This window comes from Xiphophorus couchianus, chromosome 1 (genome assembly GCF_001444195.1).
Source record: "Xiphophorus couchianus chromosome 1, X_couchianus-1.0, whole genome shotgun sequence".
Classification (NCBI taxonomy): Eukaryota; Metazoa; Chordata; class Actinopteri; order Cyprinodontiformes; family Poeciliidae; genus Xiphophorus; species Xiphophorus couchianus.
The window spans coordinates 1,348,982-1,372,385 of record NC_040228.1 but is presented as its reverse complement, the minus strand read 5'-3'; the positions used below and the strand labels follow the sequence as shown (position 1 = coordinate 1,372,385).

The 23,404-nt window shown below is 39.3% G+C and overlaps 1 protein-coding gene across 12 annotated transcripts in view; it reads right to left on the bottom strand.

Annotated features, from left to right (window-relative positions):
- Positions 1–6,682: 6,682 nt before the first annotated feature.
- LOC114159411 (Ral GTPase activating protein non-catalytic subunit beta) overlaps positions 6,683–23,404 on the bottom strand; it is a 28,923-nt gene continuing 12,201 nt past the window's right edge. For 4 of the 12 annotated variants that reach the window (XM_028041454.1, XM_028041408.1, XM_028041677.1 and 1 more), the window contains 22 exons: positions 22,665–22,866; positions 21,732–21,899; positions 20,363–20,477; positions 19,895–20,066; positions 19,749–19,813; positions 19,517–19,661; positions 17,895–18,025; positions 17,128–17,310; positions 16,877–17,025; positions 16,334–16,521; positions 15,502–15,605; positions 15,253–15,405; positions 15,072–15,131; positions 14,453–14,662; positions 14,199–14,357; positions 13,244–13,409; positions 13,045–13,167; positions 11,753–11,883; positions 11,523–11,631; positions 11,298–11,376; positions 9,699–9,847; positions 6,683–8,898 (listed from right to left, as the gene is read on the bottom strand). In XM_028041454.1, the coding sequence (XP_027897255.1) occupies positions 8,705–8,898; positions 9,699–9,847; positions 11,298–11,376; positions 11,523–11,631; positions 11,753–11,883; positions 13,045–13,167; positions 13,244–13,409; positions 14,199–14,357; positions 14,453–14,662; positions 15,072–15,131; positions 15,253–15,405; positions 15,502–15,605; positions 16,334–16,521; positions 16,877–17,025; positions 17,128–17,310; positions 17,895–18,025; positions 19,517–19,661; positions 19,749–19,813; positions 19,895–20,066; positions 20,363–20,477; positions 21,732–21,899; positions 22,665–22,866 (3,155 nt within the window). In that variant the 3' untranslated portion in view covers positions 6,683–8,704. The remainder of the gene's footprint in view (positions 8,899–9,698; positions 9,848–11,297; positions 11,377–11,522; positions 11,632–11,752; positions 11,884–13,044; positions 13,168–13,243; positions 13,410–14,198; positions 14,358–14,452; positions 14,663–15,071; positions 15,132–15,252; positions 15,406–15,501; positions 15,606–16,333; positions 16,522–16,876; positions 17,026–17,127; positions 17,311–17,894; positions 18,026–19,516; positions 19,662–19,748; positions 19,814–19,894; positions 20,067–20,362; positions 20,478–21,731; positions 21,900–22,664; positions 22,867–23,404) is intronic. The other 8 variants (XM_028041599.1, XM_028041761.1, XM_028041523.1 and 5 more) reach the window with 7 other exon arrangements.

The window sequence follows — 23,404 nt, the reverse complement described above, 5'->3', positions numbered from 1 at the left end:
AGGTCGCCAGTCTGTCGCAGATATATATATATATATATATATATATATGTTCATACACAAGTTGAACACAAGTTGATCACACGCACACGCACACATGTGCAAGTAATTTAAATATGACTAAATGTAAAATAAATATTTAAAATGACAAGCATGGATATGGAAATATGTTCATATAACTATATATAAATCTAGAAGGTCCAGAGAAAGCACTCAAATTTATTTTTGGGTTTAAGAATGTCAGTCAACATTTTATACATACTTTGTAATTAATCAATTGATAATGTGCATCCAGAGTCCTGCTAATGACCTTATAATTTGATCGTCTAAAGGCTGCAGGACACCGGTCTTCGAGGACTGCAGCTAGAGACAGTGGCCATTCTCTTCACATTTCTGTCAACAGGAAATGTGAATTGGGTATTTAGCATACCGAATTGGAATACATGAATGTTTTTTTTAAAGGAAAAACCGGAGAACCCGACGAAAACCTAACCCGTAAGAATCCAGATATAAAAAGCCAGGCTGGGATTTTGACTTTGATGCCCTGACCTTTCTAAATTTAGTTTGATCCTTCCATCCTTCCATCCTTCCATCCATCCATCCATCCATCCATCCATCCATCCATCCATCCATCCATATCCATCCATCCATCCATCCATCCATCCATCCATCCATCCATCTACAAACACCCTACGGAGGAAACTCATTTCGGCCTCTTGTATCCGCAATCTTGTTCTTTCAATCATGGCCCAAAGCTTGTGACCATAAGTGAGGGTGGGAACGTAGATGGACCAGCAAATCAAGAGCTTCGCCTTTTGACTCAGCTCTCTCTTCATCATGACAGAGCAGTAAAGAGTATGCATCACTGTAGACGTTGCACCAAGCTGTCCATCGATCTCCCGCTCCATTTTTCCCTGATTCGTGAACAAGATTGCGAGAGACTGAAATTCCTCCACTTTGGGCTGGACCTCTTTCAAACACCTGTTGCTGGAAAAATGAAGGGAATAGATGGAAGACAAATGAACAGCAATGGAGATCAATAAAGGAATGAGCTTGAAACTAACATAAAAAATAAACAGAAACAAAAACTCTGATCTGCAATCCAAGTGCACTATACCTGCATTATTCCTGAATTTTGTAATTGTGAGATTATGTTTGTGGTCTGTAATCTAATGGCAGGTCAAGATCCTCTCTATTTTAGGAAGCAAAAAATATCTGTGAGTGTTGAAGTGATCTTCTCAGTTGAACTCATTTTGCGTGTCATGGGAAAGTGCTTTCTTAAATATTTCAATATGGCATCCTGAAGAGGATGGCCATCTAGTGACGTTGCAGCCTTCCACAGATCTCTAGTTGAGCCAAACTGATTTTTCAGATCACGGTAAAGGTCTGTAACAAAGACATTAACTTTGTCATTGTCCTTACTGACTTCAAAGTCTGCGATTTCCTGTATGATCTCCACTGACAGATAAGACAAGATTCTCTTCATGTCTGTAGTACTCACTGGCCCACCGTTTTTCTCCCAGCAGTTCAAAAATGCTCTCATTGCAAAGCATTTCATACATTCCTCCAGATCGTTCTTCTTTTGTTCTGTGGTTTCATTTATCTCTGGAATTGGAATGATCGTGATTTCTTCAACAAATCTGACATACCTAGTCCCTGGTGCTGTAAGCGATGAATCAATCAGGGAGTCAGTTTCAGCTTTTACAGGATATTCAGGCTGCTCTTTGAATTCTCTTCCAATGGTTGGGATAGAGTCCTTCTCAGTTCCTGGAGACATGGGTTTGGGGATTTGGGTATCATATGTTTGTCCAACGAGATCATTGATCTCCGAGAGCACATTGGACACCCTGTCACTCTCACTTATGCGATTAATTTCCTCATTTTTGAGCCAAAGAAATATGTTTTGGAGAAATCTCCTCACCTCGTCTTCTGTTCTGGCATAAAATATTTCAGGGCAAATTTCTGTTTGGCCAGACATGTCACTTATTTTCTCGCTAGAGAGGACAGACTCTGAAAGGTTTTCGGGGGGAACAGGAAGGTTATAATGATGGCTACTGGTGATATCAGTATATAATTTATCTGTCAGTTCCTTGGAAAACTGCTTGATCTTGTCATTCAACTGTGGGTTTTTCATGAATTCTGCACACAGTCTGTCAATTTGAGGTTTGATGGACTGAAAATCCAGCTTAGGAATTTGGTCTGTTTTCATCCCTGATGAATCTTCAGGGACACATCCAGGAAACATGAGGCGAGCCAATGTGTTTGACATATATACATCTTGCTTCAGTTTCACCACATTTGTGTCACTTGAGTCCTTGAATGAGATCTCCAAAGAAGATGCCAAGGTGGCGAACTGATCCTTTGCAAATCTGGAAAATTGTGGTTTTTTGACTATTTCTTCTTTTCCAGCAGGATCAGTTTTGCCCTTTGACCGGAAAAGGTTTCTGATATCACCAACAATCTTTTTCAAATTAAAATGAGGAGCACATGAACAACTTGGATCTTTCTGTCCAACCGAACCTTCAGCCTTACAGTAATGAAGGTCGTCAATAATCGTTTTGCTAATTCCATCTGCAACCTCGTTTACTTCTAAATGATCTAGGCAAAAATCTGCATCATCTTCTGCACCTTTCGCATCGCCTGCGTCATCAGAATATTTCTCTATGATTTCAGCAATGCTCTCGCTAACTGAGGCCACAGAATAGAGAGATTTCACACTAGGAGAAACGCTTCTCTCTGTAAGGTCAAAGGCAGTCTCTGCTTCTGCTGGAGACACACCTGAGGTTCGCTTTTTTGTGAACGCACTCCAATATCTTTCGATGCATCTTGAGCTGACTCTGTTTATGTGTTTGCGAAGACACTGAACTGCATTGGAAACCATTTTGTTGAAATTTCTCAGGTTAGAAATGCAACCACTTGCAAACACTGCTGGTTCTGCAGGAAAACTAGAGGTTCTCTTGATGCCATTTGCAATGGACGTTACTTTTTCAGAGACCTCCTGTTCCATCAATGAGTTCAACTCCATGCTGCTCTCACAGACTTCTTCTGGTGGAGACACCTCGAGGACAATGGCCATTTCTGTTGAAATCATGTTGGTCAAATGCACACTGATGTTTTCATCTGGCATTTTAGTCTTCATGGACTTCGTCATACAATCTTCCAATATTGGCACAAGGACGGTCAGTGAATTTTCCACACATTGTTGAAAAATGTTGGTAAGTATGTCAGCCATGACTGCTGTTATATGTGAATCCCTCAGACCTTGTGAAAGCAAGGTCCACTGTGCTGATGTTAAAGTGTTCAGGCGGGGCAATATGATGTCCTCCAGGTTGTCAATGGAAATGTGGATGCTTCTGTTCATTTGCCCGTTTGACTCTTCCATTTTTCAACGTTTTTTTTTCTTCAAAGTTTTCCGTAAAGAAACGACGTTCTGCTCACTGCGGCTTCTCCTCTTGGCATTAAGTTTACTTAAAACTAAACCGTAGCAGTAAGCTGCCTTTGATACTGGTTCACGTCATAATCCATTATGACGTAGCCATCCCCCGCGCGAACCTTACTGCACGCCTACGCATATGCGCATGCGTATTAGACATGACTTGTAAACCATCTCCAGAGTACAGCCAGTTTACATTATGCGCCATTTTTACTGTATTTATGTAATGTTATTGTGACACATTGTCTCAGTGTTTGTAACCCCATCGCAGTGGTCATATTACACTGTATCTTTTTATAGTCTACTATTATGTATTTTGAGTCTCAAAAACTTCTACAATAAAAAAGGTCAAGGTCTCCAATATCACGTGGTATACATAGGTCCTAAGAAACCTAAGAAACCTAAGCAGAATCTATCCACCTTATTCCTGAGAGTCTTACTGGGGAAACGATTATTTGTCTTACTTCTGGCGCCCACCCGAAGTAGCAGTATTTCACTGTAATTTGTATTATTTTTTGCTAATCTATATTCATGATAGAAGTTACATCTCTCTTTATACAGCATTTAGTTAAACTTATTCACGGACACACAGCAGAGAGCTGTTCAGCACACAGGATCGTAATTGTGAGTTTAATCACGAGGAGCGACAGGAACACGATCATTACGTTTTGTAACTAACTGAATGACCGTAAATTAGCAGCGCTTCTAGCAGCTCGTTTCGCTGAAGAACTGACAGTAATAAAGAAGAGAAGCTGGTCAGAGTTCTGAGCTGCCGTTCTGAGCCGACAGTGTAAAATACCAGAACTACATAATATTAGTTTCTTGTAATGTGAATTTTATTTTTAGCTTGTATTTAAAAAAATAATTAAGTTCATGATCTAAGTCTTTATCATTATGTTTGGGCCAGGAAAATGTTTTATAAGACAAAATAAAACATCTGGGTTCATTTAGTCCATCACAACCAGAATCTCGAGGTTCTCTGTTGCTGAGTGTCGCTGCAAATCAGCGGAGAAATGACCACAGCTGTTGCGCTCCAGACCATAATAGGGAGAATCTCCCCACTGGACTACTAGAACCGAATCACACATTAACCTGTTATAGAGAGCAACTTGCCACTGGAAAGTGTCTGCCCTTGCGGAGCTTGGGTAACTGTTGTGCTGTTCGTGGCTGTACTTTAATAATCAGACCAAGTTTAATTTGTGGCAGCAACAGGTGTGTCTTGAACATGCTCCCAAAACAAAAGCGGTAGTTTTCATCGTCTACCGACAGATAAGGAAACAAAAAGAATTTGGCTAAACATCCTAAACTTGAACAGAGAACCCAAAATGCTTTATGTGTACCCATTTCATAGCGTGGATAGAAAGCGAAGGGAAGAAAACCCGCATTTGCATCCGAAGCAACTGAGTCAGTGAAGTAGCTAAATATGCGAGTACGGGTTATTTGCGGCCATTTCTTCAAGTCGCCATTCCTCCCAGTATTAGCTGTAGTAGCGGTAAAACAATATTGCCACTTGTAAACTGTGATAGCTGGAGTTCACACATATTTTATAGCCTAAAACTTCTGTGGAAAGCCGGTTAGCGAGTTGCTAACATTTAAACAAATGGCGGTTCCGGTTAGCGGCGGAAGTCGCGCTAACAAATCACGCAAAGCCTCATGGGGGCTCGGAATAAGGTGGATAAAAGCTGTAATTTAAAATATTAAATTACAGCTTTTATACAAATTCTGTGATTAATTATCAAAAGGCATCTATGCTTGGTCTATATTATGAACCAATAAACCAAATGCTAAAGTTAGCCTACCTGCTAAAGTTCTCCAGTTTCCTCCCCTATGGAAGCTCATTAGGGCTTTATGTGAGACGGATCCCCGAGTTTCGGTCGTTCTGCCCGGCAGAAATAACTGCATTTTTTGATTAAAGTACGCCTGCTGGTAAACTATTCACATTAAAGTCTAAAATGATTACATACATTTTTTAAGACTGCAGAATCTCATTTAGCAGCTCCTGAGCAACAGATGTGAATTTCTAAATGATTTTACTGATCTATATTGTGTTTAGTGATAAATCTTCAGTCACTTCCAAACTCAGCACTGTTTATGTTCAGCATCTAGCAAAGTTATAATTTTTTGAATATTAACTATTTTCTGCTGCAGCATCTTTGAATAATGTATTTTTCCTATGAATAATAATCACTAAAACTTTGTGGATTGCATTAGTACTTACCTCGTTATACTCCAATACCTCTAAATAAAAGCAGTGCCACCAACTGCCATCAGAAGTTAAAATAATCGGCAAATGTGTGTAGTTTAAGCAGGGTTTTAATGCAGTTGTTCCGTTAGTCCCAGGTCTCAGCGGAAGCTGCTCTGCTCAGAAGAGACCATAAATCTGGGTGACAGCAGTAGGAGCTCCTCGATGAATCGCTGGTTTGATTCCCGCCTTGTCGTTTGTGTCTTTGGGCAACACATCTCAACCTTGCTTCTGTCAGCCTGCCACAGGGCAGCCATAGTTACAGTCCAGTAGCTTTCCATCATCAGCTTGTGAATGAGCCCTTTGTGATTTCCACTGGAGCTATACAGTAAATGTCTTTATAAATACAGTTTATTAAAATCACCATTAAAAACCCAATGACAGACCATGCTGTAAGAAAATGTCCAATCTGAGCTGCAATGGAATGATACAGATCAAAGGACATCCATATGTTTTAATGGCCAAGTCAAAGTCCAGACCTGAATACAGTTTAGCATACATGGAAAGACTGCACTGTTCTCAAAACTAAACTTCTAATCAAACTAAGCTTTGGCAAAGTGTAAATAAACATGGTTTAATGTCTACAGAAAACAAGTTGGGTGTTTTGGAGTGGCCTAATCAAAGCCCAGACCTCAATCCCATAGATATATAGTAGGTCTTGAAAGGGGGCTTTAAAAATATCAACTAATACAGTTACATTACTGTCATCTACAACATTTAGATTTTGATACAGAATAAAACTGGAATAAAGACCCACATAATGGACTAACAGTTTTAAAATGCTTTTTTGGCAATATGCACACTTATAACCATGAAAAATATATGGCTTCTTTTTTATGACCAAACATATTTTTTTGTAATTTGTTTATAGGATAGCAGAGTGTCCTAGTGTCCAAGCCTACTTTCAGCCAGCTGTCTGGCAGTGTGCAGCAACAGGTGAAGACCAAAGCAGAAAATTGACTTTTCTTCAATCACACAAGAACAGAATCCAACATTAGGACTGGGCAAAATTAAAAGGTCAATAATAGTTTTAATTGATGCATGTTACATTCAAACCCATTGCGTTCCTCCCACACATAACTGCAGACGTAAATACATTTTTTCCCCTCCATCGTCTCCGCTGAGGAACACTACAGACAACTTGTGAATGCCTTAGGCTATCATATATTTACAAATCTTCCACTTCTATACATAGCAAGTTCTTAAATACAGTCCAACAACAGAGGAGTAACAGGAACATGTGACTGACTGTATGCAGTTTCTTCGAAGCATATTTAATGAACTTTCCTTCCAGAAAAGGCGTGTGCATACAGCACTGTCATAAAAAGTGTCACAATTAGACATGATAGGTTAAAAACTCCACAAAGCCTCTTCATTCATATTTCACAAGATAAAACTCTTCCTTCAGCAGGGATTTTCTTTCAAAATGCAAAAAAGTACAAAAAGACATGTAAGGTAACAAAAAAATAGTTAAAATGTGCTCAGTGCATTAAGACTTTCCAATATATATCAAACAGAAACTAAGAGGTGTTTTGCCCTGTTCCATCTTTGTGATAAATAAAAGTCACATTATTACAGGCAGACAGTCAGAGGGCATTAATCAAAACCAAGATACAGTGAGAAAATACGAGTGAAACATAAAGCAAAAATTAAAGTTCGATGTACGTTTGTGTAGGCCAAAACTTCAAACTTAACAGAAATTAGATTTTTTTTAAAGTGTTTTCAAAGAAATACAGCTTAAATCAGCAAATCTGACCAAGTTTATACAGCATGGTGCAGAAATCTTAAGCCTTTTTACACACATAGGCTGACTCAAGATGTGTGCACTGTTCATCATCAAACTGTGAGCTACGGCGAGCGCTTTGGCTGGAGAAACCATCATACGGATGTTGTTTAGAAGAGACACACTGTGCAATGTTTCAGTTTGGTATCTGCAGCGACTTCACACCTAAACCAGATCTGAGGTTGGCCTAAGCTTAGCTCTGCAAACATCAAGGCCAAACCCATGAGCTCTATCAGTAAACTTCAGCACTACTGAGAAACTAACGGCGTTTTGTTGACAGATTCTGAAGGAAAGAAAAAAGAAAAAAAAGAAATGATAATTTAAAAAAAAAAAAGTGTAGTCTTGAGATTTCATTCATTTAAAGTGACAACTTTCAATTTTTAATGCCACGTTCAGAACTCTTAAAAGGTCCCTGACCTTATGTAGTGTCGACTGACTGGCTGAACGAGCAAAAAGAAATGGCCGCGCACACACATTACTGGCTGTGACAGGAGAGCCATGCTTGAAGCACAGGGGGCATCAAAATTGACATTTGCATTCAGTAAAACAACACAAGAAAATGGGAGGAAACCAATGGACAGACCAAAGGCCAAACGTGAGGTTTGCATGAGGAAGACTGTAGCTGACGCTAGCAAAAAATAAGACGTGGATAGTTAGTGGTGAGATAAGATTATGGGTCAACCTTAGCTTCTTTGTCTTGCAAAAACACAGTCATGTCGATTAAACGTTTATATCCTTGGCAAAAGTCCAAACAGAAAAATGTTTTGATTGATGATGAAAAACAGATTTGGACACAATTTCATGTTACTAAACCCCATAAAATCATGTAATAATCACAAAGGTGTAAAGAATGTTTTGTACAAGTTCAGAAAGGCCAACATTGTTAGTGACGTATTGCATTAAAGACCAAGCAAACCTTTTCTTTGCTGCAAAGCCTGAACCTAAACACGAACAGAGACAGTGACTATTAGACTCTCCATCATTCAGAGCCAGGGTGAGTGGCTGGAATACAGAAATGTTGGTGTTTCTCCCTCACCTTGGCATGGTTTCTGACACTTTGATCTCAGAGTCAAAGGCAAACAGTGTTGATATATGTATTCATATAAATAACAAAATAGTACAGTATAAATATAAAGATTTTGTGTGTGCGTGTTTGTGAATGTATGTGTGAACGCAGCTGTATGTTGTGTAGAGGTTCAGGGTAAGAGTGTGTGTGAGCCAGTGTTAGGACAGGATGGAGGGAGTGGGGTTAGAGGTGAGGCTTTCCATCTCCGACCTCGTGGAAGAGGGAGGTGTAGAACTCAGGTTCCAGTTGTTTGTTGCGGTAGCGCTGCACAATTTCAGTGATTTTCTGTTTTCGCCTCACATGCGGCGGGTTGTACAAGTCGCTCTCCAGGCGCTTCCGTCGGCACACGTTGATCACCGTCTGACGCACGAGAAACCCTGAAAGGCAGACCCAAAGGAAAGAAAAACTAAGTCACAATTTTGTCACATCAAAATTCTATTTTTCCATTAGCTTTTAAAGCTTTATACACATCTGAGGAAACTGTAGAAACCACAAAAGCTAAGGTGGGACAAATGCCATTGAAAGACTTAAAATCCAACTTTTAAAGTCAAATATATCTACAAATGTATGTCATCAATGTTAAAGAGCACCTATGATTTTTATTTCTCATACTTCCATTTTGGGTCTCAACTGCTTCCAAAAACAACCAACAAGAAAAAAACACCACCCAGATGGTTTTTTGGAAATAAACTTGTGTTTTTTGGTGTCTGGAAAATTAAACATTTCAAAAACCTCCTGATTGTTGAGTAACACTGCACCGTTACCTAGCAACCACAGCCAAGCTGGATGTTGACTTACTATTCAGAAACCACTGGCTGCATTCTTGTTGGTTGTTCAGCAGGCTCCACCTCTGCGTGTCAAAGATGTACAGCTGTATAATTGTGCATCTGTTTGCAGCAGTTTTCATATTTGAGTTGAAAGTTGAGTTGAGGGGGCGTGGCCAGCAGATTTATAGTGACAGGAGGCTCTAAAACAACTCAGAATAAACTAAAGTCTCATTATCTAAGAATGATTTGGAGCAAGAACAATGTAGTGAACATGTGTTGTATGTCCCATAGAACTGCCCTGACATTTTCATGGAAGCATAATAGGTCACCTTTAAAAATAACTAAACATACAGTTTACAGTAGTCAGCCATCACATGTTGGCCGGTCACAGCCCCTTGCCACAGTGTTACCTAGAGCCCGGCGGCTGACCACCATGCCATCCACCAGGGGGATCACCATGCCAAATTTGCCCACAGCTCCGTGCAGCCGGATCCGGAAGAGTCCCGTCTTCAACGGGTGAATGAAAATCAGAGGAACGTCCTTTTCCAACAGCCCTGACCTGGAGCAAAGACCAGGAAGGAGTATGTTTAAAAAAATACACGTGCGATGGTCATCTTTGATTATTTATTTGTAAAATATATTTAAAATGTCTTCGCTTAATTCTAAAATGGGCAAAATGATTGAAAAACGGCAGTGAAGTTGGTTTAAGATTGCCTCTTCATAGTGATATTAGAACAGGAATCCATGAGTTGCGTCTCCATGAAGAATACAAAGTTCATACAACAAAACAAATCATTTAAAAGAGACCACTGTTGCAATCTAACACAAAAAACATAACGCAGAACAAGCATATCTATTGAGAATGAGGAATATTTCAACTAAAAGACAAAATACCTATGAAATAAGGATGAAGGACAAAAAAATAATAATAAAAAGATTGAAGCAGACAAAAAATTACTTTTACTTTTGCTTGCATGTAAAGCCTTTTAACATTTGGCTTGTTTGCACCAACATGTCCCAGGTTCACCAGAAAGCGTGTTGAAATACATGTTGGTCTCCAACTTAGCTTAACTTTAATCTACACAAAGATTAAAAGTGTAATTTGTGACTCGTTCACCTGTTTTCAGACCGATGCTTTTCTCTAGTTCGTGCAGGTTCCACCAACTCAAATTTAAGACTTTTTAAGACCATTATGAATGAAATTTAAGACCTCTATCATGTCAAAAATGGAGAGAAGAAAATCACATATATGTTCTCTACAGCTTCAACCTCCGTATTGCCATACTTGCTAAACATGATAGCTAGCTAGTAATTATACATTAGAACCTAGCGGTAGCCTCAACAGCCTCGAGTCACATAATGCAGACATCTGTGTGCAACTCAAACCTTTGTCTGACAGAAAAATTTTGAAAGAAAAAAATTTACAGAACATGTGATTAAATATTTTTGCCATGACAAAATTTAAGACCTGTGATCAATGTGTTTAAGGTAAATTTTTTTATGAATATAAAACAGTTTTAATGCATTAATTTTAGATAAATGAATTTAAGATTATAAAAATGTGCAGATATCCTGTTCAAATATGACAGATTAATTTTTTAACCTTTTTTTGTTTTGACTTTATGCACAAAGTTCAAAGCAGCAGAATTGATTCTAAACTCACACATTAAACATGATGAAAAAAACTAAAGTAATTTAAAACACATGTTCTGACACCATTCTTTAAAATAATAAAGTAAAGTCAAACCTGAAGTTCACTAAAAGCAATAGATAACATTGTTCACTGTCACAACAAACTGCTCTGCCACACGTCTTTTTTCTCTGCCAACCTTTGCACACATCATATGAATACTTCCTGTTTTGCACAGCAGGTTTAAAGTACCATTTTGCAAAACAAGCGTTTCTTTTTTTTTCTTCCTTCCTTTCTGCACCTGATCTGCCCCAGATCACAAGATGATGGGTTGTGCGTGGAGGAAAGCAAAGCGCTCTCTGTGGTAACCTCTGAATACCTGCAGGAAGTGCTGTTGCTCATGCTGGCCTCCAGGCCTGTGCTGGTTTCCGCCAACAGATCAGATAACGGGAAGTTCTCTGCAGACCACAAACCCCAAGCGTTCATCAACAGTCATGTCGTATTTAACACCTTCAGATATTTTTGCTGAACCCTGAACAGTTTTATCCAAAAATTTGTATGGTCACATGAAACAGTTTTATAATTAAAAGTAGTGTGTGCATACCGATATCATCAAAGCGCTCCACCCAGACCACAAACACTTTGGTCTCAGGGCCCAGCTGGGGGTAAGACTTTCCGGTCGATGACCTCTTTGTCTTCACCAAAGGACTCAGCTGCAACAGCAACACAACTTAGCAAGTTTAGGCAATGAGTACATTTAAAAAAAAAAAGCTAAATTATATTCTGTGACATTGTAGTAGAGGTTCTGTTTAGTCAGACAAAATGCAAAACTACCTTTTTAGCAGACTCAAGGCTCTCAGAGTGGTTGGGGAACAGTTCCAGTGTGAGATTAGATTGCTTTCCAGGTATGAGGTCTGTGTTAGTGTCTGCCTCCACTGTGGAGTCGCTGTGCACAGATGACTCTTCTGCAACATAACCACCCAGACAAGTTGAACAAACCTGGTTTTTCATTACTTCACATGTGACGGTCCTGGTTCCTGATCATTTTTAAATTGTGATTTTGAACCTTTCCAGAAAAAAGGTTCAAAATCTTTCCTCAAAAATGTATGAACTTTTGAGTAGAAAAAAACTAAGCTTTTCTTTTGTCTCTCTCCCACAAACCACAACGCAGTGTGACAAAATACTATTTTATTCTCTTAGTTTTTAGGCAAATGTCGGCCGAAATAGAAAACACTTCTAATGCCAAAATATTTAAAAAATCTAAACAAGTATTTTTGTCCAGTTTCTAGTTCAAACATTTTAATACAATGGAAATAAGATTACCTTTACTTGAGAGATCCTCTTAACATCTCCGGAAAAAAATTAGCAGGATAAATATGCTTGTTTTAAGTCAGTAAGTCTTGAAAATATATATTTTTTAAAAAGAGTAGTAATTCTACAGGCAGTTTTTTCACTTAAATTGAGATATTTTCCAGCTTTAAGTTAAATAATTTGCCAGTGAAACTACTACTCTTTTTTTAATCCATTTTCAAGAATTGTTGATTTAAAACAGGCCTATTTATCTTCCTGAAAACTTTTCAGTTTGTTTTGTTTTATTTTAAGTGTATTAATATATTTGAACTAGAAACTAGACAAAAACACAAGTTACAATTTTGTGTTTTTGCAATGCAGTCACAAAATAAAAATCACAATTCCAGATTGAATGCAGATCTTTTTTACAAAATTCCAGAAAACTGGAATTTCTGTGGATTGTTTGGCATCTGAACCAAACTGAGATCCAATTTAAAATGCTCAAATGAAGAGATCTGGAGGCCAAATGGCCATTTTTAGTCTGTCAACGAGTGTGTATAGTTCTCTCCGTAATTCAAAAACCAAATTGTTCAATGATTTGTATGAAAATTGCAGCTGTGATGTGACTATGTAATCATAAGGGTCATTCTCTAAAAATAAATACATTTTTTTAGGAATGAATAGATTTGATCTCAGACAATGAAATAGTAAAGTTCCCAAACTAAATTTATTTTTTTTTTCCACACCTACATTAACTTGTAAAGTGATTTAATACAATTGCAGACATTTGAGCAGCAAAGGTCTGCTCAAATGTTTAGAAATTTCTGAACACAAACCTGAATTTTCTGTTAAAGAGGGAACAACAAAGGCGATCTCTGTCAGAGCATCAGCATAGTACAAAACTTTCTTCTCTCCGTTGAACACAGAACCTCCCGTGTCCTCGGGGCTCGCTGCTTCCTCTGACGAAAACAAAAACTGTCATTTGGTGAAGATAACAGCATCAGTTTCTGCGCTTGGAACTGGTTGTAAGCTGACCTGTCTGCAGATCAGTGCTGTCAAAGCAGGAGTTCAAGGACCAGCTGGTGTCCAGATGGCCCGTCCACCCCGGATGGTCACCCACATCCACAGGCCAGCCCAGAGACAACAAGAACTCCAGGAAGTGGGGCTGGACAGTAGCTGACGACTCCACGTTCCTTAAAATCTGAGCACCATGGAGATGCACATTAATATACAGAAACAATATTTTGCAAACAAAGTGAAAAACGGCAACGATGTTCTGACTAAACAGAAAAATCTGTCTGCCCATCTAGAACCACAGTGAAGAGTTAAATTCCCTTTTCAAGTGTAGATCATTTGTGTTTCATATTGTCAGCAACAAGGCTGGGTGACATAGATGTAAAGTTCTAACACTGATCTTGATAAACACACACTTTTATAAAGAAGTGTGATTTATTTCACTAACACACACAGTAACTGCATTCAATCATATTTACTGATATTTAATGACTGGAGAAAATAATAAAACTAACCAACAATATGATCAGTTTTGGGAATTTTAAACATTAACTGGAATTTATTTTGACAGTAAATCAAACTTCTTATTATAAGAATTTGATCATGTTAAATAATATAATAAACACCTGTTTCAAAGACCTCAACATCATAAAAAAATAATACAGTCAACAATCATAAAACAAGCAACAAACATTACAATTTGTCAAATGTCATCAACAAAATCTAACAAGTATTCATGAAATAAATTCACAAAAGTTCCAGTTATGAGGAAATAAGGCAGATCTGATCAGGTGGGTTTTTAGTCACTCAGTGTTTCTGCAGTTTTACAGTTTTCTGGAAGTTCATTCTAGAACAAACATTTAGTTGTAAACTATTTTATTTTCAACTAAAGTCAAAATCTATTTATACAATTTCAAACTGCACATCTTCAAGGTGCCTGTAAAACACCTGCAGAGTCTCCAAGTCTGTTTCTTACCTCAGAGCTGCTTTTCTGTCCCGCCCTCACATAGAAAATAAAGACGGTGTCAAACGGTCGGCAGGGCAGCAGATCCAGATAGCTGACGTCATCAAAAAACCCCGGCAAGGATGAGTCCAGGCCGATCAGATGAGGAGGTAGACGGCTGTTGTTGGGTTCCTGAAAGAAGCAACATGAAGGCGTACAACAGCTAAGCTGGTCGAGTAACGGCAGAGTGTACAAAAGAGTGGGAGGGGAAACATGTTTGTACGGACCTTTAGCGCTTCCAGAGACAGAAAACCGAAGTGAGAGAGGAAGAGGCGTGCTGTCTGGAACTCCTGCGAGGGCGGAGGAGGTTTGCACTCCGTCGGAGGGTCTGGGAAGGACTTGGACTTTAAGAGTTCCTCGCTGCGCCGCTCCAAAGTGTTCTCATAGTCTATCTGCTTGGCCATCAGACTGCGAAGCTTGCTGTGCTGAATTTCCAGCTGGAAAGGAGAAGATGTGGTAAAACAAACAAACAAAAAATAGGAGCTGGACTACCAGCAGCTGATTGGATGGATTCATGGTTAAACCTTCACCGTAAGACTCCCACAACCAGGACAAGAACCTCATCCTCAGGTTAATATGCATGAAAACCTTCATCATCTTTATCTTAGTACAATGAATTGAATAAGTGGCACAGAAATCCAGTGAAATGAATCTTCATCCAGGTCTTGTGAAGCTTTCTCTATTAACATCATCTCAAAATGGTAACATGTCAACTGATTATGTTACTTTAGCTTGCAGAAAGCTAAAGAAGAACTGGATTACCATAGAAACCAGTTACACCAACCCAACTATCTTCACCCGCTTGTTTTTCACCCAAATGAATTTTGTTTCTCTTCAATAACTTACGTATTTACACATCAGTGAACTTGTGACTGCTGAATCATCCTCATAGCCCAAACAACCCACCTGAGTTTGTACAGTAGCAAACATCAAGAATCAGCTTCATACTGGTTTTCAGTCAGAGTTATCCTTCAGATCTGCAGAGTTTGCATGAAACTGTGAACAGGAAGCGAGCCAAATAATGTACCTCCTTACTGACAATGTCATCCAGGTCTGGAATGCTGACATCGGCTTTGACCAGAGGGATCTTATCCACCTCCTCTGGAAAGGGCCTCTGCTTTACGTTATACTTGATGCCCACATCGTCGTTTGGCGTCGGGCGGCTCTCAGGAACAAACATCTGCCATGGGAGGAGAAATGTGGGCAGATTCAGACTGGAGTTGTTGGCGTTACTATGGACACCAATGTTTCACAGTCATTTCTGATGAGATCTAACCCTCTGATTGGCACGAGCCCCTCTTGGCTGATGGAAGAGCTGCATCGTCCAGGCGTGTCGTCCTGCTGTTCCTCGAATCAAAACGGTCACAGACGGACTGGGGTCTGCAGGGACAGAAATGATTTAGTCAATGAAGAAATTAAAACAGGTTGATCACTTAAGGCAGGGGTGTCCAAAGTCGGTCCTGGAGGGCCGCCATCCTGTGTGTTTTAGTTCTCTCCCTGGTTTAACGCACCTGGATCCAATGATGGCTCATTAGAGGCCTTAGGAGAACATTGACAAGCTGAGAAGGTTGTTACTACAACCAGGGAGAGAACAAAAACATGCAGGATGCCGGCCCTTGAGGACCGACTTTGGACACGCCTGACTTAAGGAGAACCCCAATCAAATTCTTAGCTAGTTTTCTACAGGAAACCCTGTGCACTGATATCAATATTAATATCGATAGCTGATATTAATACAACTGTAATGGTCAATAACTGCTTAAAATTACTGATGTTATATAGATTTCACTGCCCTTCCAACACCTCCATCTGACTAACTTAGGGAAGGTAGCTTGATTCTTCTTTATTGAGAAACACCATTCACAATGAAGACAGCTTTCAGTACAACCTGGTAGTTAATATGTGTGGTGTGTTTACTAAACAAAAAAAAGATTTGAATTTTTGAGTTTTCATCCTGCCAGAAACCAATCAGGGATGATCAAGCTGAAACCTGCTTGACTCTCGGTGAGTCTCTAATATTTTAATCTCAGCGATAATGTTTTAAAATAAAAGCAGGTCAAATCATTTGTAATAACACAACGACGGGGGGATGATGCTGCGGCACTGACTCTGCTCATTGCCGAGAGGTTGCTCCAGCATGGCAAGGATCACAGAGTTGTCCAGGACGAAGTAGCGGAAGTTTGTGGCTCCTGTGGCACTCAGTCTGGCGTAGCGTATCAGAGTGTCTTCATTCAGCAGGCTGCAGGTGGACGCAGGTCCGCTGGGAGAAGGGAAAGCCCCCAACACCTGCATGATGCTGGTGTCAGGGGATTCACACACAAAAAATCTTTGATTACATGAAGACAAGAAAAGTTTTATTGTCTTTTTTAAGCCTTTTACAAAGTCAATCTGATGAGTTGTTCTATGGTCTGTTCTTTACAACATTTCTGAAATGACAGTTATAGTACACATAAAGTCTATCACAATCAGATGACAGCAACGCATCATTTCTTTTTCATTATTTCATTTCCAGTCACTTTTTGTATCAAGATAGTAAAGCTATAATTGTTAGCAGCAGTCCTAAAGTCAGGCAGACAGCGAGTGCTGAGGTTTGAGTCACTAACTCAACCTCGTGGAGCGTTTAAAAACAGCACAAACACTGAACATCTCACCATGATAACGTGGCCTCAGCGGCGTCCTTCACCCTCATTGAAGCTGGATTGTGCTCCTTCTCCGCTTTGTGACGCACTTCCTGTTCATGGCGAGACTTGCTCCCAGAGATTCCCAGTTCCACAATCTCCAACACTTCCATCAAACAATCCTGGCGGATAAACGGAAATGCGTTTCAGTCCAAGAAACTTTCAGCACCGACTGTCTAGACTGAGCAAAGATGAAAACTTTTTTAGTGGGTCTTTGAACGCACCTTTTCATCCAACATGTCGGGGTGCTCTGTGAGCCACACACAGAGAAACTGGAAGGCAGCTACGATCATGGAGTGCAGGTCTCTGGACTGCAGAGGGGCCGGCCGGCTGCACTGGTACACAATGTAGCCGCAGATGGAGCTGACAGCACGTTTACGCTCTGAAGAGTCCACTCCCACCTTCACCTGATGAAGACACAGAGACATGAGGCAACGCAGTAATGAGACCAACTCTAGACTTTGGGGATGAGGTAGATGGTCATGGAAGCAGCTTGATTTTGCATTATACATTTGTTATTTTCAGTTTTCTGAAAGAAGCTGCCAGTCTTTAAATTCAAAACACTCCAATATTTCAGGACTCATGATGCCTTAGACACTAACAAGGTTAAGCCTGGTCTTTAGCAAAAAAACAGATAATCCCTATACTTAATCGTTGCCATGAGGTTCTTTCCCACTCTTCCATCCTTTATTTGACATCAGACTTCCCAGTCTCATTTGTTACCGAAAAGCAAAGCAGCTGTAGTTTCACACACGCCACCATGTTTATGTTTGTGATGGTAGAAAATGCCACCGTCCTGCATGCCTCTCAAACAATTGGTTAGTCTGAAAATACTGTCCAATAGTTGTTCTAAATAAACATGCATGGCTCTGCAGAGTTACCATCAAAGCTCTCAGTTAAAGTACTCGCACAGAGGTGTGAACAAAAGTTCATTTGCTACTGAAGCAGAAAGACCGACCAGCAGTAACATGTATTAAAAGCTTGTGCTTACCTTGGCCAGTCCTGCCAGCAGCTCCAGGGCAGCCAGAGAAATGCTCATGTCTTGTCTCCACTGAGAATTGAGCCTCTGTGTGACCAGGTGGATGCTGCGCACCAGCAGGCCTGCAGCTGTATCTGGAAGAGCTAGACCATAAAACACTCCGAAATACCAAACACCGCGAAACAGAAACAATGAAGGGTTAAAGCCACACCACCACAAGGTCAGACAGGAGAAACACTCAGGGCCCACTTAGCAAAAAGAAAAACATCATGCAACAACAACATCTCAACACTGCATAGCATTCGTTACAAGTGTAAACTTAGGGAAAAGATATAAAATACACGCAGAAAGAAACAGGGTTGAGCAATGGGAGCAGATTTGTTATTGGTTAATGTGAAATAAGTTAGTTAATATCTAAAACACTTACAAATACACCTGTTAGATTAATCTAACAGGTGTATTTGTAAAATGTACCACTCAGCCATGTGAGAGAAAAGATCATCTCTAAATGACCTTTAATAAAGGCTGGAACGATTAATTGGATTAATCGTACTGAATCGATTATTGAAATAATCGTCAACTAATTTAGCAATCGATTAATCATTAACTGCAGTTTACAGACTTGGAAAAAAAAATACCATTTGGTTAAAGAACATAGAACAAAAATTAAGCCAAAAAAATATATATGTATATGTTGCATACAACATTTAAAAAAAACTTAGCAAAAAAACTCAAGTGGCAAAGTTTTAACTTCATCTGGTTCAAATTTATAAAAGAAATCTATCAAGCACCTTTTGCTACCCAAATATTAAATGGTTACTCCAAAAAATAGCCAAAAGATCCATCCTACACATCCTACACATGTTGAGTGGACAGAAAGGGCCAAGCTTTTCACACATTGATATTAGAATTATGTTTTAGCTGCAGATGCATCGTTCGCTGCAAATGATCAACTACACACTAAGGAAATGCTGTTTTTGCAATAAGGACAATAAAATGTTCATTTTCTAATTTTAAGAAAGAAACTACTGGTTTATTTGTGTCTTATGTATTTCTAGTATTGTACAAAATAAACTTAATTGGTTAAATAAAAAATCTGCAACCGGTGAAAATTTTTTAATCCAATTAATTGATTAATCGATTATTAAAATAATCATTAGTTATGGCCCAAAATTCAAGGAGACAATTTTTTTTCAATAAATTGAATTATTAGTATTTTTTTTCATGCATTTCTAATATTGTATACAATAAGTTTAGTTGGTTAAACAAAAAGTCTGCAAAATGTGCCAATTTTCTTATGAAATTAATTGATTAAAAATCAGAAGAATTCATCACTAAGATAATTGTTAGTTGCAGTCCTATTTTTAATCAGACCAGATTACTCCAAGCAGTCATTTAGAAAAAAAAAAAACTTGGAAAAATCATCTCAAACTGTTAGATCACTGCAAACAAATGAATCACCTACAAAGACATTTTACCCAGCGCTTCTTAACTCTGCACACCACCTTAACCACGTTAGCTATAAACAACAGGTATGTTAGTTCGGTGTTGATACGAGCCTCAGTGAGCATCATTAATGAAGAGCAGCATCAGTGTGTTAGCTGGCTGACCAGTGGCGTGGCTGCGTGTCTCACCATAGTCTCGGAGCAGCGCCTGCGCCGGACGCTCACAGTCTGGGCTGCTGGCGTCCGCGCTGCCACCGCTGTTAAAGCTGATGCCACTGTTGGTGCGACTGTGACTCTGACTTCTCAGCGTCACATGGCTTCCATCTATGCTGCCCTGAAAAACGGGGGACGGCAGCCATCTTGACGAATGCAGTAGACTAGTTGTTGAAGAGAAAAAGAACGGGTCTGATCTGAGACTTACCGTTTCGGTCTGGGCTCCTATGGCCTCGAGCAGCGCAGAGTCTTGGACGATGTTAAGCATCGCGCCTGAGAAGGATGGAAAAAAAAAATAATAAACACACAAATAAAGACGTCAACAAGAGATAATTGTGTAGGTTAGCCATGTACATTGAAATAGGAAGGAGGTGATACCGAGGATTAATTGCGTGTTGGTGGGATCGGTCTCGGTCTGCAGAGCTCCGATGAGGACGTTAACGAGACGCAGCCTCAGAGACAGGAAGGAGACGGGCTGGTCATGAGGCCAGCCATCCTCCTCATTGAACTTTCCCTCCAACAGAACCTAAAGGACACAAACCAGCATTAGAGAATTTATTTGCATATGTTGAAGAGCAATTTCTGCTAGCTTGTATGAAAACTAGGGCTGAAATGATTAATTGTGATGAGTTGATTACTGAAATAATCCTCAACTAATTGAGTAATTGTTAACCTGAGTATATGGATTCAAAAAAGGCCAACTGCTGAAAAAGCGTATTCAAAGCAGTAATTAAGTCAAAATTGTACAAAAAATAATATACATTTCCAATGAATAAAAAAGCTGTGCCAGAGAGAGCAGAGGGCAGAGTGTGGAGAGTTTACCTCAGATTTGATGTTACCAAAGTGATGTGGCAGAGGCAGCATGGAAAGAAGGATATTAATGGAAGCTCTCCTCAAGTCTGTAGGATTTACATACATTTTGAATTTTGATAGCTCCCTAAAAAAATACAAAAAAAAAACCCAGGATGAGAATATAAAATATCCCATAGCAACATTAAGAGTAAGATCAAAGGTAGATACAAACAGCTAGGCCTGTCGCGATAAATGGTAAATCAATTAATCGTACGAGAAATTAAAACTATCGACGTCATTTTAATTATCTGCATTATTGTCTCTTCTGGCCTTTTTCTCTTTCTGTTGATGACACCAAATGAAAAAAGGCTCAACTCCAGTGCTCTCCACTGACCCCCCCTTCCTCATTTAACTTAGTGTAATGCCCAGCGCACACGAGCTGTCGGCCGATTGTCGGCCAATTTTCAAAACCTGACAGACCACACATTACCCAACAGAAATCCTAGGTATAACGGTTCGATCCTGCCGTGTGGTGTCCAACAATGGGCACAAAATAATGGCCACAAGTCCAGTGAACTAATTTTAAAACCAGGCGTTAATCAATGCTTTACTACAATCTACCTGCAATGCATGTGGCTAGTGTCAGTCCTGACTGAATGAAAATCATTATAACCTATTTACATCACGTTAACGAAGAACAGCTGAAACGTTACCGGGTTTATCAAGCAATTTCGCTCAAACTCCTCCTCTTGTCATTTCTATATTCTTTGCATGTTGAGTAAACATTAATGTTGTTTCCACATATCTCCAATGTCCGCTGGACTTTGGGTTGTGTCGTGTCAGCTGTTTGGGATTCCCTCTGTAATTTCCCCTCAGAAAGCATGGAGGAGAATGCCCGCTTTCTGACTAGCTGCCTGTCACATTCAACAGGCTGCCTTAAGATCCCAGTCGGGGAAATCCCCTTATTTAGATCGGAGCATCCAGGATACCATAACACACCACACAATCTGAGAAAGACCAACGTTCTAAGATTGTCGTAAGGGGAAAAATAGCAGCAAAAAATTATGTAGTGTGAACTATTGCATCAGGTAGTCGGATGTGCCCATTTTCTCTATTTAAATCTAATTATTACTGAAGGGCAACATAGTATACAGACTACATAATCTGCACTCTTTTGGTTGAATGCAGTATTTATTTCCACTTTGGCTTTATGTTGTTTAGATTTTTTTGTTTAGAAATCGCATGCATTATTACGTCATTTCCATTAAATCAGTGTAAAAAGGTCTTCAAACAATATTATCATTTATCGCAATAATTTTTGAGACAATTAATCGTTGAGCAAAATTTGCTATCGTGACAGGCCTACAAACAGCAAATATTTTCTCGTGTAGAGTCTGACCTGTCTGGCACAATAGTCTCCAGAGCAGCAATGAAATAGGGCACCACCACATTGATGCCCTTCAGGTCGGTACAGAAAAGAGACGAAGAATTGAGGATGATAGAAGCCAGAACAGGTCTACAGATAAAATCAGAAATCTGGAGACCCTGAATCAGAACCATGTAGAACCTGCATAAAGAGGTGAAGAACAGCAGAACATCCTCCATTATGGATGCAAATATGCAAATGCATGTAAAGATTTTAGAACATCTGGACTGAAATAAATATGTTTTAGATTAAAATCCATAACATATGATGTCGTCAGAAGCATTAACCAGAAATGAGGCATCTTAGATTAAATGCAGAAGAGCACACTAAGGTGTAGTTTCTAATCCATAAACCAAAACTTAGTTTAATTTTTTTTTAGATAAGATATGATGTGGTTACATTTATTAAACGTCAATTGATTTTTTTTTTTTGTCCTTTAGGGAGAAGGACAAAACACAGAAATCTTCATATTTCTTTGCCACACTATGATTGGCAGGCTGAGAAAGAAAAATAAAATTATGAGAATAAAGTCCTAATATCACAGGAATAAAGAATAAACTCATTATACCAGAATAAAGTCATAATCATACGACAAAAACAGTCATATGACAATAAAGTAGAAATAACACAAGAATAACTGTTACTGGAATAAAGTTGTAATATTAGAAGAATTAAGTTGTAATTTGATAACACTTGCACAAAACAAAATTTAACTTAAAACAGTCATTTTATGACGTTCTTTTGGAAATATTATGTTCTTGTAATTTAAATAAAATTTCCTTATCTGGCCCAAACACTCCATCAAATCACACTTATACAAACCAAAGTAAAATCCTCCATAATCTTTCAAACTTGTTCAGACTGCATGTGAACGCAGCACACATTCACACTGAGGCATTTCCTCACCTCGACAGGTAAACAGAAAGAATATCCTCTCCGGTTTTTTTGCTACAAAAGATGCGGCAGAGCGTCCCGCAGGCCTCGGCTCGTCCTGCCTCGTAGCTTTCGGGGAACTCGTTGATGTCGAACAGTGGGTTGGGCACCATGGAGTCAGTGGACATCTGGGAACCTTTCCTCCTCAGCTCCAGGCCCATCTGAGTGGCTATCGCTGGGGCGAGCAGGAATACAGGATATGAGAGGACCAGAGCAATGCGCTCATTCTTAAAAGCATGCAGCTATTAGAGACAGGCAAACACAAACAGATCTACTAAAGGTGAATGGAAAAAGCCATCCATACAAATCCAATGCATCAAAGCAAATAAAAAGAAGACATTTATTGAGATAAGAGAAGGAAAAACAGACTACACTGACTCCAAACAGACACTCCTCTTTAAAAGCATTCAAGAAGAAAAACCTGACACAAAGAGTTTGCCATACGAGCTGCACCTCTGTGTGTTACATGTAGTGTAAGTCATGGTAAACTGGGTCATTCAAAGTGGCAAAGCAAAATTCCTGTGTCAGCTTTTTGTGATGTTGCAGTTAACATGGCGGTCACCTGAAATACAGATCATTCACTTCATGCACCGAGACAACAAGTCAATAAAAAAAAAAAGATCACAACTCAAACTGAACACATTTAAAACTAAAACAAAAATTACGCAAACCAAAACATTAATGCAGAAGTAGAGGGAGGGTCTGAAACGCAA